The sequence below is a fragment of the Brachionichthys hirsutus genome, chromosome 15, assembly GCF_040956055.1.
Source record: "Brachionichthys hirsutus isolate HB-005 chromosome 15, CSIRO-AGI_Bhir_v1, whole genome shotgun sequence".
Taxonomy (NCBI): Eukaryota; Metazoa; Chordata; class Actinopteri; order Lophiiformes; family Brachionichthyidae; genus Brachionichthys; species Brachionichthys hirsutus.
Genome location: NC_090911.1, coordinates 1218994 through 1235449, shown reverse-complemented (window position 1 = coordinate 1235449; position 16456 = coordinate 1218994). Strand labels below are relative to the sequence as shown.

At 48.6% G+C, this 16456-nt stretch overlaps 1 protein-coding gene across 1 annotated transcript; it reads right to left on the bottom strand.

Moving 5' to 3' along the window:
• Nucleotides 1-1047: 1047 nt before the first annotated feature.
• Nucleotides 1048-11603, bottom strand: zzz3 (zinc finger, ZZ-type containing 3). The gene is made up of 11 exons (XM_068749132.1): nt 9718-11603; nt 7340-7478; nt 6803-6950; nt 6589-6701; nt 5904-5975; nt 5618-5719; nt 5323-5418; nt 4841-4990; nt 2432-2566; nt 2208-2308; nt 1048-1223 (listed from the first exon to the last, which is right to left on the bottom strand). The coding sequence occupies exons 1-11, from the start codon at nt 11586-11588 to the stop codon at nt 1079-1081; spliced, it is 3072 nt and encodes a 1023-aa protein (XP_068605233.1). The 5' UTR covers nt 11589-11603; the 3' UTR covers nt 1048-1078.
• Nucleotides 11604-16456: the final 4853 nt, after the last annotated feature.

Below are 16456 nucleotides of genomic sequence, written 5' to 3'. Positions count from 1 at the left end.
GACGGATAAAAGTCTCTTAAAATGGCACAGAGCAACTAGCGCTGGCTACGTTACCAGATGAACACTCAACATGAACAGCGGGGGCACAGACGGTTGTGTATTCTCCCCGTCCGCCTGCAGCTCTGCTCCGTTCGGCCTGTTTTAGTGACAAGAGCAAAATGCATGTGTTTAAGGGGGGGGGGGGGGGGGGGGAGAGCAGCGTTGTGCGACAGTGTCAAGAACGGCACCATAATCAAACCCTCCGACACGTGCAGCTCTTCTGTTTGCAGAACGTCGTGAGTTCCTCCAGCCTGCAGCTGGAACCGTGAAGTTCCACGTCTCCGCCCTGCCCCGCCCTGCCCCGCCCTGCCCCGCCCCGCCCCGCCCAGCTTCCAACGAGGAAGCGGCGAGCCATAAATACTCAATCTACAGTCGTCTGCCTGAAACATGGTCACTCTCACGTAACACGCACACACACACACACACACACACACACACACACAGCCCATGTGTATCTCAGTTGATGAGTTGACAGTCCACTATGACCACACGTCTCCACTAGGTGGCGCTTCACCGAACCGTTTGTCAGTTCTCCAGTTTGGAAACAGCAACGGAAACTATGTGGGGGGTGATACCGGGGAGAAGGGAGGAGGGGGAGGAGGGGGGAGTCACAGAGCTTGGGAATGTTGGTGCGCCGTTCCACGTGTTTTCTTTGCTTTTGTTCAAATCATAGATCCATTGATTGATCGGCCGAGGCGGAGCAGCAGCTCATGTTCTGAGGAAGCAGCTCGGCGACACGTGGCTGCAGTCAGGATGGCCGAGTTACCAACAACAACCCCCCGCCAGCAGCGCTGAGGTTTGCTCTGAGGCCCCTGCCTGCCTGGCTGCCTGGCTGCCTGCCTGGCTGCCGGCCTGCCTGCCTGCCTGCCTGCCTGCCTGCCTGCCTGCCTGCCTGCCTGCCGGCCTGCCTGCCTGCCTGCCTGCCTGCCTGCCTGCTGGCGGGTTAAGCGGTTATCTTGGACTTGGATGATGGAGCCATGCACAGAGCGGCCTGTGGGATATGCGGAGAGAGCCTGGAGCTCGAGGCGCTGGAGCCCTGTCATCTGTTAGCTGGAAAGTAGTTGGGGTCCAGGTAATTGTAGCCCGCGCTCCGTGGCAGGCAGTAGTCCCGGTCCAGGAAGGTGTCCGGCTGGTGCACGGCTTCCAGGTGGTGGGTCGGGTGGTGAGTCTCGGTCTTGAACAAGCTGCAACGTGAGCAGCACAACATACCGTCAGGCATCTGCCGGGGCAGCCCAACCGTTTCAGTTCAACCACGCTACAATCCAAGACCGCTATGGCAGCACCCCCTAAAACGGGGGCTCCCACCCGGGGCTGCGGGATGCCTTATTGCAGGGTGCGAAAACTTGGATTATACAATTTAGTAAAAAATCAATTCAATTCAATTCAGTTTTGTTTCTCTAGCACCAGATCACAACAGGAAGTCGTCTCAAGGCACTTTACAGGATTAGCAGGGAAAGACAGAACCCAACTTGACCCACAAGAGCAAGAACTTTGGAGACGGAGGCAAGGAAAAACTCCCCTTTAACAGGCAGAAACCTTGGACAGAACCTAGGGTCATGGTGGATAAAAATAAATATTTAATTTAAATGTATTTATTTATTATTTTTGTCAATACCTTTAAACACAAATTCTACATTTTTAATGTTAGGTTTTTTTAATTGTTTAATTAAATGCTTAACTTTTATGTGCCGTTTGTTCATATTAGTTTTTGTTTTTTCCCCCTTAGCTTAAGTTTGTTGCTTAAACTTAGTATAAATTGCGTTCTTCGTCTTCATATGAGATATTATTTTTGTAGAGAGTGTGAGAACATTAAACGTTTTCTACCCCTGCCCTAACAAAATGTTATGTTTGAGTTGGAGATACTTTATTGATCCTCAAAATCCATAATTATTTCCAATGGTTTGCTGCAATTAATGTTTCTTTCCACTTGATTTGTCTAAAAATAAACCGTAAGAATCTTTTCTTCAACCAACACAGATTTGATTTGATTGATTTGGTCCGATTTCAAAAAATAAATAGCCGACTGGATTATTAGAATAACTGGGCAAATTCAAAAGGCCACAGTTTAGTAAACAAGATTCATTTACAATCTGGACTTGGATGAATGGATGAGCGACATGAAATCCAACAAATGGCTCCCGTGTCGGCCCAGAGGCCGAGGATCTCACCAGTCGGAGCAATTGGAGCAGAAATCCACAGAGTTATCCTGCGGACAGTCCTGGCAGTGCCACCGCACTCCCTGGATGGGGTCCAGACCACATACATCACACTGCACAGGAACACAACACACACACACAATATAAGAATGGGATTTGAACCTTTACAGAACAACTGATGCTCAGGGACTTTTGACAGGTACGGATTTCACTTCATATATTATCAAAGTTTGCACCTTGTAGCCGGCGTGCCGCACCGCGGCCTTGTCCTCTCGGATGTCCTGGAGAGTCTGTTTCTTTAATCGCTTCAGCTCTAAAAGCTCTTTGTACTCCGGCAAGCTCCTCAACTCCACAGGTATCTCCTCCTCGTCCTGCGTGTCACACGAAAGGGGTTAGCGCGAGCAAACAGGCAAACAGCAAGACAACGGCACCAGATTCATGCTCCAATGACCAACGTCACATCACAACGCCTGAAAGAGAGGCATCGGCTTTAACGTGAAGGCACAACCTGATCAAGAGAGGACTGGGGGTTAGGGAGGGGGGGCACGCTGCAAACATCCCTGACTTTGCTGCATACCAGAAGCAGAAGAGTTTTGAACGCTTTGCGTTCTCAGCAGGACACGCCGACCCGTTTCATTTAAAGGTTACTGCCATCAAAGCGACGGGACGGAAATGTCAGCGCTCTGGTGGACGCAAGCAGCAGGAGAGGTTGGCCACCCCCACCCCCCCGCCCCCCGCACCAGAATGACATCTATGCTGCATCAACACCACGGTACGTAAGTGGAATAAACGTTTTTCTATTCTATATCTATATTTGTCTTTTTTCTGCTTTCTAATCACATAATATTTGTTTCACATATTCCAGATGTGTGTGTCTCCTGATAACGTTCGTATCCGTAACGTGCATTAATACACTTTTTGTCCCTGAATAATAATAAACAGCCAGATTTGAATAGGTTTTGACTAATGAAACAGCTTACTAGTTATTAAAACTAATTCTCAGGTGGTTTGTTACATGATGCACCAAATTATGACATTTTCTTTATAAAACATAGTTTAACACAGACATGGGCAAACCACGGCCCGCGGGCCGTATACGGCCCGTTATGCTTCTCAATACGGCCCGCCGAACTTGTCCAATTACCAAAAAATTCAAAATCATAACTTTCATTTTGTCCCTGCAATACCCGTGTTTCACCAGCAGATGGCGCACTGACAACCGCGGTGTAGCGAATTACTCTTTGCATTAGTTTCTTTTTCCCCATTACTCTCTGACTCCGTCTGTAGAAATGAGCGGACCAAAGAAAAGCAAAGTAGACGGTGAGGGCCGAGTGTTTAATAAAGAGCGGACAACAAGATTTCTTTTCACCGAAATCCGATCTACGGCTGCATGTCTGATATGCCAAGAAGCCGTTGCGGGTTTTAAAGAATATAATATCAGCCGTCACTTTGCCACAAAGCATGCAAACTACGCCAGCAAGCAATCAATGCAAGAACGGGAGGCTCCTGCACAGAGTTCTGCCGTCGCTTCTCTAATTTAAAGAAAATTGACGCATCACTTCAGCTGGTGTCCCGTCCCGTCACAAGACCCTGAAACCGCACCGCAGGAGCTGCAGTTGGAACTGATCGATCTTCAGTCCGACTCCGCCTCAAAGGATAAGTTCAAGTCTCTTAACATGAATGACTTTTATGCCTCACTTAACGAAGCAACGTTTCCAAACCTCCGGAGGACGGCACAGAATATGCTGTTGTTTGGCTCGACCTCCGTGTGTGAGCAGACGTTCAGCGTCATGATGAATAAATCCCGTTCTTTTAATGAAGTGCGCATTTATGCACAGCAGTGGAACAACAATGAGTGCAGCAGAAATGATTGAGATTTAGTATTTCGTGTTTTGATATGTTTTCAATGTTTTCAATAAATGTTGATTTATTTACGTGTTCAAGTGAAATGTATTAAAAACAGATGCAATCACCAGGTTTGACAGATCACAGTGTCATTGCTATTTTAATCTATTTACATTTCTCCTCACACTGTTGTGCCAAAATATGTGTAAATGCTGCATCTTGCATATTCATTGAGACAAACGTACTACCTGCATTAGGGCTATTTTGCACATTTGAAAGACACAGTTCTTCGTACACACTGTTAGTAAAGCGGGTTGTACATTTATCTGTGTGTTTACTGTGCTATGAGGTTTGCACACTACACGCAGCGTTTTAGTATATCTGGGCCAAACGCTCATCCAAATGCTCCTGGCCCGGCCCCTCCGTCAAAATTTCAAACCCAATGTGGCCCGCACGTCAAAAAGTTTGCCCACCCCTGGTTTAACATCTGCCTTTTGTAATAACCGGTGCAATATGTAACAACTTATTAAGAAATGTGGCATGTTATTACAAAATGCAGTGTTATTACATAATGATTATCTTCACATATAGCGGCGTTATTACATATTGCTGTGCTACGCCAAAAAAGGAACGAAATGATGCAGGAAGGAAGACGGGAGAAGGGGTGAGAGCGGAGGAAATGGAAGCTTAAAAGAGTGTATTTAAAAATGGTGCCACAAGAAATGAATAGTTAAAAGAAGCGCAGCTATAAAAGAATAGTGAAAATAAAAGCGACGGTCTCTCTGCGACGGGGGACTGACCGAGTCATCGGCAGACGGGTCCTGTTCACTGCAGTAGAAAGCAGCGCGCTCGTCGTCTTCGTCCATGAAGACCGGCGGCTCGTAGGAGGCGAGGAAGGTCGACGGCCGGTACAGGTGCTTGTTGAGGTGGTGCTGCCTCTTACTGGACGCCTGAGGGATCAAACCGTCGGTTAAACGTCCCTGAAAGGTTCTGTCCTTTTCTAGGAATTACAGATTTAAAATTTACAAATTACGAAATCAGTTAAATTAGATGAATTTACAAAATCTGGTGGCCCGTTTTGAAAATCAAATACGAGACGATCATTGAATGGACTTCAATGGACACACTGGGTTCAAAAAGAAGTTGTGTGTGTGTGTTTGAATTTTCCTATTCAACAGATATTTTATGTAAACCCTGATTTAGTAGCCTTGCTGTTACTAAACGAGACATTAATCAACATGAGCATTAGTAACTCAGCACGGAGGAGCAGACTGGCAAATACCTTTTTAGTGTACAAGCACAGGTTGGGTGTCCTTCCAGGCACAGGGATTCCAGCTTTTGTCAGTTTGATGAAGTACTTTTGAACCCGACTGGCGACCTGAGAGGATTTGACAGCGGGGGGGGGGGGTTGATTTAGACTTTGTATACATTTACCAGTCAGGACATGCTAATAAAAACCAGCTCAGGGGCCGTTCGTCACAAATGCAGCCAAACGATTTGATTTTGCTGCATTTTGATCATTTTCAAATGTACCGATAAATGTCAGACTTTCAGAAATCATTCTTCTACTCACTCACCTGTTTTGCGGTCCGATTGCCCAGCTCATCAGCAACTTTCTGCCATCTTCTGGACTCGACTTCCTCGGGGGGGAATTTTACGAGAAGCTGTTCCAACTTTTTCTATCGAAATAGACAAAGCAAGTGAAAACCAACAAACTGCACCTTTCATGAAAGAAAGTCCGAAGATTTCAGTCATTATGTCACATATTTACATATTACTATTTAATTAATAATAATAAAACAACTTAATCAATCATTAGCTATGAGTCATCATGTCCACATGAAAGACATGGCCGTCACCGACCTGTTCGTCCACAGTCCACAGCTGGTTAAAGGTGTCGGGCTTGTTTGAATGACAAATCCTCCCCCGAATCATCTGTGGAGAAAACATGAGTTCGATTAAGACGACACAAAACTGCAAAGGGCCATTCGAGGCGATCTGTGTACACAAACCGCCTGACACACACAATCTGTCGCTTCCTCACACAATTCATTTGACTGGAATTTCAACATTGGGAAGATGCAGAAAAAGCAAAACTTTGACCGATGGGTTGGGGTTAGAATTCAGAGTGCATTCTGGGAGAATGTAAATGTGCGAGCACACTGGAACGGTTGTTTGCCCGGTCTTAAATGCTGGCAGACGTCTCGTCTCAGCTAACAATGAAAACCGAATCATTACTGTGTGGCGCGTAGGAAACGGCCTACACTCAGCGAGGCCAAAAATAAAACACAATCGGAGGTGTTTCTGCGAGGCAAAGCTCGTTGCGTTACCATAGATACCATCTTTCGAGCTCACGTGTGCCGCATACTTAATTATCATAGCGAGAAAGAATGGGGCGATGAGGTCGGAGGAAGCCAGAGAGTGTACACCGGTAATAACCTGCAGAAGATCGCCGACTCAGCAGCCGCAGCTAGAAATGGATGTGTGTGCGTGGACGCCAACACACAGGGCAACCATCGCCCCCGTTCAGCAGCAACACGTGTGATACCTGCGTCTGGCTGCCGTTCTCCGGAGCGTCACTGGTCGGCAGGGACGGGTACATGGTGGAGGGCTCGCCTTCCTTCTTGGGCTCCACCGGACTTTTTGGTCGATCAGGCAAACCTGAGGGAAGAAATTAGTAGAATTAACACTTTAAATGGGAAAAGAGTCTCTGCTCTCGATTTTGATTTTCCACCCCCCCCCCCCAAAAAAAGCAAACATGCCTTTATCAAAGATTAGTTTTAGCTGCCTGGTTTTGCGTTTCTTGTCACAGATCTCTCTCTCAAAGTCACCGAGTCCTGAGGTGTACTGTTCCCACGCGATGTCAGGGAGCTGGACGACTCGCTGGGGACACGGCAAGCCCAAGGTCACCTGATGGGCGAAGAGGAAGAGGAAGTTCGCATTAAGAACTGCACTCAATCACCGACTGGCGGGGGCATGGGCCCCATCTTCGTACACTACGGTTTTCAACATGTTTTTACAGCCTCGTTGTCGTTTTCTGATATTTGTGCTCCTAGTATACAAATACCTGACTTACCCAACGCCATTGTTCCTACAGTAAAAAGTGTTGTTTTTCGTAGCACGTTGCAATCTACAAGCTACTAAATACTTATTCAAGTAACATCTCAACCAGCAAAATGTTCCTCGGGCACAAAAATAGAGGTGGTTTGAGGACGTAGCTTTTTTCCCCATTCATGACAGTCACATCAGAAAAAGCTTCCCCGCTACGATAGCGTGAAGTTAGACACACAGCCCGGTACCCGTTTCTGCAGCTGCTCGACAAAGCTGATGGGATGTTCGAGTGCCTCCCTCTGGTGATGCGACAAGGACTCCAAGTCCAGGACAGCCTGTGTGTGCTGGGCCTCCAGGACCCCGACGGTCTGCAGCAGCCTCTGATAACTGCAACGAGAGGAGCAAGGTGACGTTAACCCCGACACCTGGAATTCTGCGGTGCACGGAATCCTTTCATCCCCGGACCGTGCATTATTTGACAAAAGGTGCAGAGAGAGCCAAAATGATTGCACAAGACAGGACTCGTCCTCCCATCCTCCCACCTGCTTTGTACATAGTGTGTTTTCGTTTCTTTTTTTTGTGTGTGTGCTAGAAATCTCAAACTAGCTCAGCAAACACCTCCTGAAATGATAACGCAGCCCATCGAGGGTAGGAGCAACGAAGAGGAAAGGTCGTGTCGCGCTGCATCGCAGAAGTGTGGCCCTCGGGGGGCAACCGGAGCTCTGGAGGCCGAGCCGTCAACGACTAAGCACTGGCTCGGCATCCTGCGTAGTTATAAACTAATGAGGACGCTCAGTGAAGCACAGTGGATCAATCCCCCCTAACAGGGCATGAATGAAAATCAATTAACGGAACTCAATCTATGCTGCAGCTGCCTGTGGCTTAAAAACACGCAAAACGCAAATGAGTCGACCGCGTCTCGCCTCATCGCATCCCCAGTCCTCCTACGCGGTGTGAAGTGTGGCCGACCTTCCCATCCACCGCCACAGCAGCGGCAGCAAAACACGCCATTGTGTCCCGTAGAGATGTCTGCCAAATAGAAGACGTGCGCCTCCTCAGAAGAGTCGATGATGGGAGTCGGCTCTGCTCCCTCAGCATTCTGGACTCCCGTCAGGTGTCCCGGGGACAAGCTTTGTTTCCGGTGTCATCTCCAGATGTCCATTGACAAACACTGGCACCAAGCGAAAACGGTTGAAGCTATGCTAATCCCTGATGAGGGCAGGGGATTGCTCTAGGAACGATTAAAGCTAACAGAGGAAACAACAAGATACGACACACAGGATGTTCTCTCTGCACATCAGCGAGTCCTCGTCCATTCTCTGTATTCAGCAAAATGCCACGTCACACAACTCATGACTCCTCATTATACGGATTTGAGCCTTCAAAAATGGCCGCAGTCAGCACAACCCAAAACTTGGCATGTCCCAGATATTTTCTGCAGATCCCTTGTAATGCAACACTCGTGAAATTCTATCCTAAAGCTCTTCCCCAAATCAGGATCGCTGAACGATACCTGTGTCAAAGAAAGTCAGTCTCCAGCTCATGATTTGCCCCCCCCCCCCTTGAACCAGCTGACTTGGCACAATGTGGGACCTGCCCATCAACATTAACATCCCATCTTGTACCACCATTGACAGCAACCATGGGACGCCTCCACCTCTAAATAGAACCCTCGTTTTTACGAGCGATTAAACGGAGGCAATAATTGTTAAACACAATTTCTGCAGCCTTTGAAAAGTATTTCACAAAAATCACAGCACCAGGTTGAAGGTGGGAAAGGTAGAGTCAACAGGAGGAGGTTTTAAATATGCATCTACGGAAATAATACAACATAGTTATGTAAATAGGAGGCGGCACGGTGGCGTAGTGGGTAGCGCTGTCACCCACTGCAAGAAGGTACCAAGTTCGATCACTATCTGTGCAGTTTGCATTTTCTCTGGGTTCTCTGGCTCCTCCCTCCTCCCAAAATATGCAATTTAGGTGAATTGATTATCCCAACTTGTCCATAGTGTCCTTCGTGGCCCCGCGATGCGCTGGCGACGCTTCCAGGGTGTACCCCGCCTCTCGCCCATGGTCAACCTGATCAACATTTAACATAACATTTAAACCACAGAGGCAGGTGAAGGACGTAGCGCAGCAGATTCTCCACCTGTGGAGGGCAGGAGGGGACTGGAGAAACACTGACCGGGTGATCGGCCCGGCGTTCATCACTGCAGCACCGGTTTAAAACAGCTTCGCTATTCACTTCCTCTCCTGCCAATGAATATCAGCAGATTTCTCTCTTTTTTTTTCCTGCCCTCTCCTCCTCTCAGTAAGTATTAATCCACGCGAAATGCCTTCTGCCCCGTCACGAAAAGCAACTCGGCTTAATTTTAAGGGGGAAATCTCAACTGTAAAACAGACTGAAACAGGGAAACACATTGTACGAGGAAGCTTCATGACGTGGGCCCCCGTTTGAGCAGCTGAGCTGAAAGGGGCTCAAATGTGCAAAACTTAGTAGTAGTAATATCCAATCCTAATATTTCAGTATGTATTACATGAAGTATCGTGTGAGCTCAACTGATCCCAGAGCGTACCGGCCGACCTGTGTGAAAGCAAATAGAGTCCCCAAGGAGCTCCCACATACTCTTTGTTGTGTTTAAGAGCCAGGTGGTCGGACTCAAAGTAATACACATCTGGCTCCTCCTCTTCCTCCTCCTCTTCTTCTGCAGCCTGGCTCAGTGTCAGCACTTTGCTTCTCGCGACCTCTTTGTCCTCCAGCGGCCCGCCTAACTCGTCAGGTGTCCTTTCTGAAGTATCCACAGAGAGCAGCTCCTGGTGGGGGGGGCTAACAGAGTCTGAAGGAGCAGAGTCCTCCATCGCAGGACAGGCCTCCTCCAGCCCGGCCACCACCTCCCCCCCCTCCCTTGAGGAACCGTTGTCCCTGGGAGGAGAGCTGCGCTTGGCAGGGGCGGCCCTCCTCGGTGAAGTCCGGAGGGTGTACCGGTGTTCGTAGAGCTCTGTGAACAGTGAGGGGTTGCATCCTGGCCCTGTGGGGGAGGGGGTTGTTGCTCGAGGGGACGTCGTTTCTCCTGAGTTGTCGCCGTTGATTGGACTACTGTTCATGTTGGTGATTGAGGAAGAGGAGGCAGCGCTTTCATGCAGAGGTGTTAGCGGCCTGCCATTGGCATCGTTCTCCCCCTCCGTCACCTGCTCCTCGTGGGGCAGACACAGTGCATCGCCGACCACGTCAACTTCCATCTCCTCTACCTCCTGCTGCTTAGCCACCAGCAACTCAGGAACAGGATCCTCTGGAACAGTTTCAAATGTCAGCACAGACGACCCTGGCAGCCCCCCCGAGCCATCGACCTCCATCTGCACAGGGACAGGGTTTCTACAAGGCACAGCAGGGTCAGGGGTCGCGGGAACCCCCATCTGACTACCGTTGAGCAGCAAGGAGCAGTTGATGGCAGAGTTGGGACGTGCACTCGGCTCTTCAGTGGGTGTGCACGGATCCTCTGCTTTACTCTCTCTGAGTCCATTAGAGACCTTATGAACATTTGGGGACGGGACTCTGCCGTCACACTCCACATGACCCCCCTCTGCTGTCCCCCCTGTCAGCTTGCTTTCCTCTTTGCCTAGAGCACGTGAGGCAGGAGGTGTTTTAGATGAGCTTTGGCAGAGAAATTCTTCGCAAATGCTGTCTTTGCTAAAGTCAGGGACTGAAAGCGGATGTCCAGGTTTTAAAAGCTGGGGGTCCTCCTCGAGTTCCTGATTCTCCCCGGAGTGGGAGCACCGTTTGGCCCTTTTGATTTGAGGGCAAGGATCCCAGAGTCCCTTTCCTCTATCGCAGTTCTCAGACCTAATGTTTTTTTCTAGACAGGACACGTCCCACTTCCTCAAGCCAGTCCATTCATCTGCCTCAGCTAGAGAAGCATTTGAGGATGTCACCTTTGCCTGCAATGAGCCCTGCTGTTCGCTCCCTTCCTGGGTGTGTTCCTTGACGTCAAGCTTTGCCTCCGGCTTGGCGTCCGGCTTGGCGTCCGGCTTGGCGTCCGGCTTGGCGTCCGGCTTGGCGTCCGGCTTGGCGTCCGGCTTGGCGTCCGGCTTGGCGTCCGGCTTGGCGTCCGGCTTGGCGTCCGGCTTGGCGTCCGGCTTGGTGTCCGGCTTGGCCTCCGGCTTGGCGTCCGGCTTGGCCTCCGGCTTGAGGTCCTGCTTGAGGTCCTGCTTGGCCTCTGGCTTGAGGTCCTGTTCGGTCTCCGGATTGGGGACCTGCTCGGGCTCCGGATTGGGGACCTGCTCGGGCTCCGGCTTGGGGACCTGCTCGGGCTCCGGCTTGGGGACCTGCTTGGCTTCCTGCTTCTTTTTGGGGGACCGGGCCCTAGGTAGCTGAGACACAGAGGTGTCCTCTGCCTGGGCGATGCTGCGGTTCCTGAGAGTTCGACCACAAAAGTTTTCATCCAATCCATTGAGCCCCACTGACGACCTTGTGACGCGCGAGGAACGGGACGCGGCCATACTACGGCGGGTGCCTACAGTCTCCTCATCCTGGTGCTCTCTCCTCTACAGCACAATATGGGCACCTGCAAAAAAAAAAAAAAAACAGAGGGACATACACGATTCATTAGTTCAAAGGCAATCAGACAAAGCTGAGCAAGTGAATTATTACACCACAGCACCACCGTTACAACTGTAATCGTGTTGATTTGTCATCCAAGCTAAAACTGAATCGATGAATATTGCGGTGTTAAAAAAATACTAATAATAAGTAGTGGCAAAAAAGCTTTGATCAAATACTGCCCAGGTGATTCTTCAGATCAATCCAGAAATATATTGATGCGTTCAGTCACTGTAGCTGGACTCCTTCTGTCCACAAGCAAAACTAGTCTTACCCTAGATTTGCACAAATTACAGAACTTTCAGTTGCACTTCAAAAGGTTCTAACAGCAGAAGTGCCCGTTGATGCCTCCCAAATGTTGCACATAGTCTCATCGGTTTATGCTTGGTGACATTTCTTCATCGCTCAGTATTCAGCCGTCCTCGGGACATTTCTGGGCTTTGATTATTCTGAACACAAGACAGAATTTTGAGCACACGTGGTGAGACACAACATCCTATCTTTCAACTATAAAAAAAAAAAGGAAATCCTGTTTCCCACAGATGATGCAACGGTTTATTGTTCCCTCACTGGCTGTGATGAAATTATGTCAAATTGTGTGGGACACCCTGTAAATCCTGAGCGGCCCTCTGTTTTAGACCCTCGTTGCCTTTCTTGGGATAATTCCTCACCATGTTGACCCAGCAACTAGAAATGGATTGTGATATTCCTTGAGCAGGCTCAACCACATGCACGTATTCATTATCACACCATTAAAGACTCCAGCTGAGAAAGCTCATGCATAAACACAACTGGCAGAAGGACACACAGACAGGGAGGCCGGGGCTTAGGTCACTCAGTCTGAGCACTCACCCTATTGTGGACAAATCTATTTCACATTTTTCAGATAACAACAATCCTGGCCATTTTGAAATAGTAATTAGCTTCTCAGTTTTAAACCGCTGGTCATAAGAATAACTGAGAATTTACAATAATCAAATCTGTGGCAAAGCCACAAATATAGTAAATTAGTTAATGCCTACTGTCGTCATCTGCAGCTGAGAATTTTAAATCACACTGGTATCGTTATTAGCAAAGACAACCCAATATTTAACTTTCAATTTCATCATGATGCAAATCAATAACTTCTGAAGTTGTGTGAAATCTGGCACGGACCTGAATCAACAAATATTCAGCTACAATTTGATCTAAAGTTTGTTTGTTTTACTTATTCATGATCAACACCTCCAAAAAATGCTTCATCAACATAAGCTCTTAAACAAAAGCAATAATGAGACCAAATAAGAAATACATTTGGCTGAACTTCTTGAAACTCGTGTCAACATAAAGGCCACAAAGTCAGATGAGAAGTTAGAAGCAGACGATGCTTTCATGGATGGGATGAAACGGGACAAAAGTCTCGAACCATAGAACAAGAAAAGTATTTCATTTACCTTTAATAAAAGATCAAAGGTTCCGAGCAAAGTGGAGAGAGTCTGAACACAATGTTCGCGTCTTCAGACACTGATCAATGCAAGGATGGAAATAACTGTTTACCCAGTCAGCGTGTGTTAGTGTGTGTTTGTGTGTGTTAGTGTGTGTTAGTGTGTGTTTGTGTGTGTTAGTGCAGCGTGTGTTAGTGCAGCGTGTGTTAGCGTGTTATTGTGTGTTAGTGCAGCGTGTGTTGGTGTGTGTTAGTGTGTGTTAGTGCAGCGTGTGTTGGTGTGTGTTATTGTGTGTTAGTGCAGCGTGTTAGTGTGTGTTAGTGCAGCGTGTTAGTGTGTTAGTGTGTGTTAGTGCAGCGTGTGTTAGCGTGTGTCGGTGTGTGTTATTGTGTGTTAGTGCAGCGTGTGTTGGTGTGTGTTATTGTGTGTTAACGCAGCGTGTTAGTGTGTGTTATTGTGTGTTAGTGCAGCGTGTTAGTGTGTTAGTGTGTGTTAGTGCAGCGTGTGTTAGCATGTGTCGGTGTGTGTTAGTGCAGCGTGTGTTGGTGTGTGTTATTGTGTGTTAGTGCAGCGTGTTAGTGTGTTAGTGTGTGTTGGTGTGTGTTAGTGCAGCGTGTGTTGGTGTGTGTTAGTGTGTGTTGGTGTGTGTTAGTGCAGCGTGTGTTAGCGTGTGTTAGTGCAGCGTGTGTTAGCGTGTGTTGGTGTGTGTTAGTGCAGCGTGTGTTGGTGTGTGTTAGTGTGTGTTGGTGTGTGTTAGTGCAGCGTGTGTTAGCGTGTGTTGGTGTGTGTTGGTGTGTGTTAGTGTGTGTTGGTGTGTGTCGGTGTGTGTTGGTGTGTGTTAGTGCAGCGTGTGTTAGCGTGTGTTAGTGTGTGTTAGTGCAGCGTGTTGGTGTGTGTTAGTGTGTGTTAGTGCAGCGTGCTAGTGTGTGTTAGTGCAGCGTGTGTTAGCGTGTGTTAGTGCAGCGTGTGTTAGCGTGTGTTGGTGTGTGTTGTTGGTGTGTTAGTGCAGCGTGTGTTAGCGTGTGTTAGTGCAGCGTGTTGGTGCGTGTTAGTGCAGCGTGTGTTAGTGTGTGTTAGTGCAGCGTGTGTTGGTGTGTTAGTGCAGCATGTGTTAGTGTGTGTTGGTGTGTGTTAGTGCAGCGTGTGTTAGCGTGTGTTGGTGTGTGTTGGTGTGTGTTAGTGTGTTAGTGCAGCGTGTGTTAGTGTGTGTTAGTGCAGCGTGTGTTAGCGTGTGTTAGCGTGTGTTGGTGTGTGTTAGTGCAGCGTGTGTTGGTGTGTGTTAGTGCAGCGTGTGTTAGCGTGTGTTGGTGTGTGTTAGTGCAGCGTGTGTTAGCATGTGTTGGTGTGTGTTGGCGTGTGTTGGCGTGTGTTGGTGTGTGTTGGTGTGTGTTGGTGTGTGTTGGTGTGTGTTGGTGTGTGTTAGTGCAGCGTGTGTTAGCATGTGTTGGTGTGTGTTGGCGTGTGTTGGCGTGTGTTGGCGTGTGTTGGTGTGTGTTGGTGTGTGTTGGTGTGTGTTAGTGCAGCGTGTGTGACAGACTCAAAGCTCTCTGCTCTCTGCTCCGGCGGTTTCATTGTGCAGATTACATTACTATCATCACACCAGTTACAGGGAGGCCATTCGCCACGGGAAGCTCAACATGGGATATTTAAAGCGTGCTAAACACCAGCTGTACACAAACACACATTGTTGACAAACAAGCTAAACAAGGTTGAATTGAAATTGAAATTCATTTCTTGATTAAAGATAAAAATGCGTTGTGATGTTTTACCGTCGTTACACTGTTAATGTCTGCTGCTGAACAGTTCCAGACGGCCTCCTGCTGAGGAGAAATCCGCGTAGTCGGGTTGATAAACGACCCACCGACGAGCTAGTCAGCTGCTTAGTAGCGACAGAGTTAGCCGGGGGGGGGGGGGGGGGCATGTTGCGTTGGTTAAGTTCGCAGCAGGTGGGATGCAGGAGTTCATAATTAGAAGTCCAACCGCAGAGGCTTAGGGTTCGGGTCAGCCGAGTTGGTTGATGGGCTGGGGAGCCAGCCAAATGTTAGCATTGATCAGCTTCCAAGCAAACAGACGTTTCTTGCCCTAGCTTTCAATTCAGCAGGCTAACCTGAGCAAACTAAGCAACCGTTAGCCGTGGGGCTACATTTAAAAATAAAGATGAGCACTTTAAACACCAGCGTGCAGACAGCTGCACCCGGGAGGCTCCACACCTCGAACGCCTCCCGTGAGACCCAGCGAGCAGGTTGGGTTAGCACACTGCTAACGCTACCTTCGGCGGCTCTCGGCTAGTTTCCCTGTTACGCTAACGGCGTCGTGCTAAAAAGAATCGTGGCGTTCCTGTCTCCGTCCCATCTGCTAATGTTAGCTTAACAACATTGGGTACATGCTAGCCGGACTAGCTCGTCGACTTGACACCGACTACATCTATTGGCGAGAGAATATCTGACAAAATTGTGCTTTTTGCGAACGTTCACGTTTCAACCTTTGAGTACGAACGCAAGGAGCAGCGCGGTTGATGGTTAAAAACCCCGGTTAACGGCTCAGGCTAGCCGCATCAGCAGCCAGATAGTAGCTAGCCATGCTAGCCGCATCAGCAGCCAGACAGTAGCTAGCCATGCTAGCTGATTGTTCCGCGCACAACTTTACCGACACCGTTTGTGTACTTCAGTCAATGCCGGTGAGAGATCATTTCGGTAGAGTAACGCATTCAAGGCTTATCGATGCTGTATCAGAAGCACAAACTTCTTACCGGTGTCTGTAGCTATAGAATTACACATTCCGCACTTCCGTAAATTCGCTGCACGTTCGGCCGCAGCCATGTTTTCAAGCCAGTCCAGCGGCCGGGGTGTGTGAGCGTGAGCCGCGGAGCCAGAACGCAGCTCCGGTGTTTATCTTTGCTCCAGAGCGCAATCAGGGGCATCTCTCCCGAAGGGGACCCGCTTATCGAGACGTTGTGGGGGATAATCTGCAGCTTGGTGAACAATTACTGCACCACTCGTTTCTCATAATGATATGCATCGATAACGAATCACCACGAGCACAATGTCCGACGTGTTTTCACCAAGTTTAATAGTCAGCCAGGAAAGTCGGGATGAGTCGCGTCCGTTCCCGAAGAGTTGCAGGGCAGCGTTTGGTTTAGCGCCCGATGCCCATTGATAAAAAGACTTCGGTTCGCGTTCCAGTGTTTCTGCACAACTCAGTGAAGACCAAAGCACGATTTGCGTGCACGTTTCATGCGCGCCTTTGATTTTACATGCAGCTGAATGTGCGCGAATGCGTGCGTCTGTAACGGACTCTGCCTGCAACACATTTTCTACAAAAGAAATTTTATTATATTAAATCAT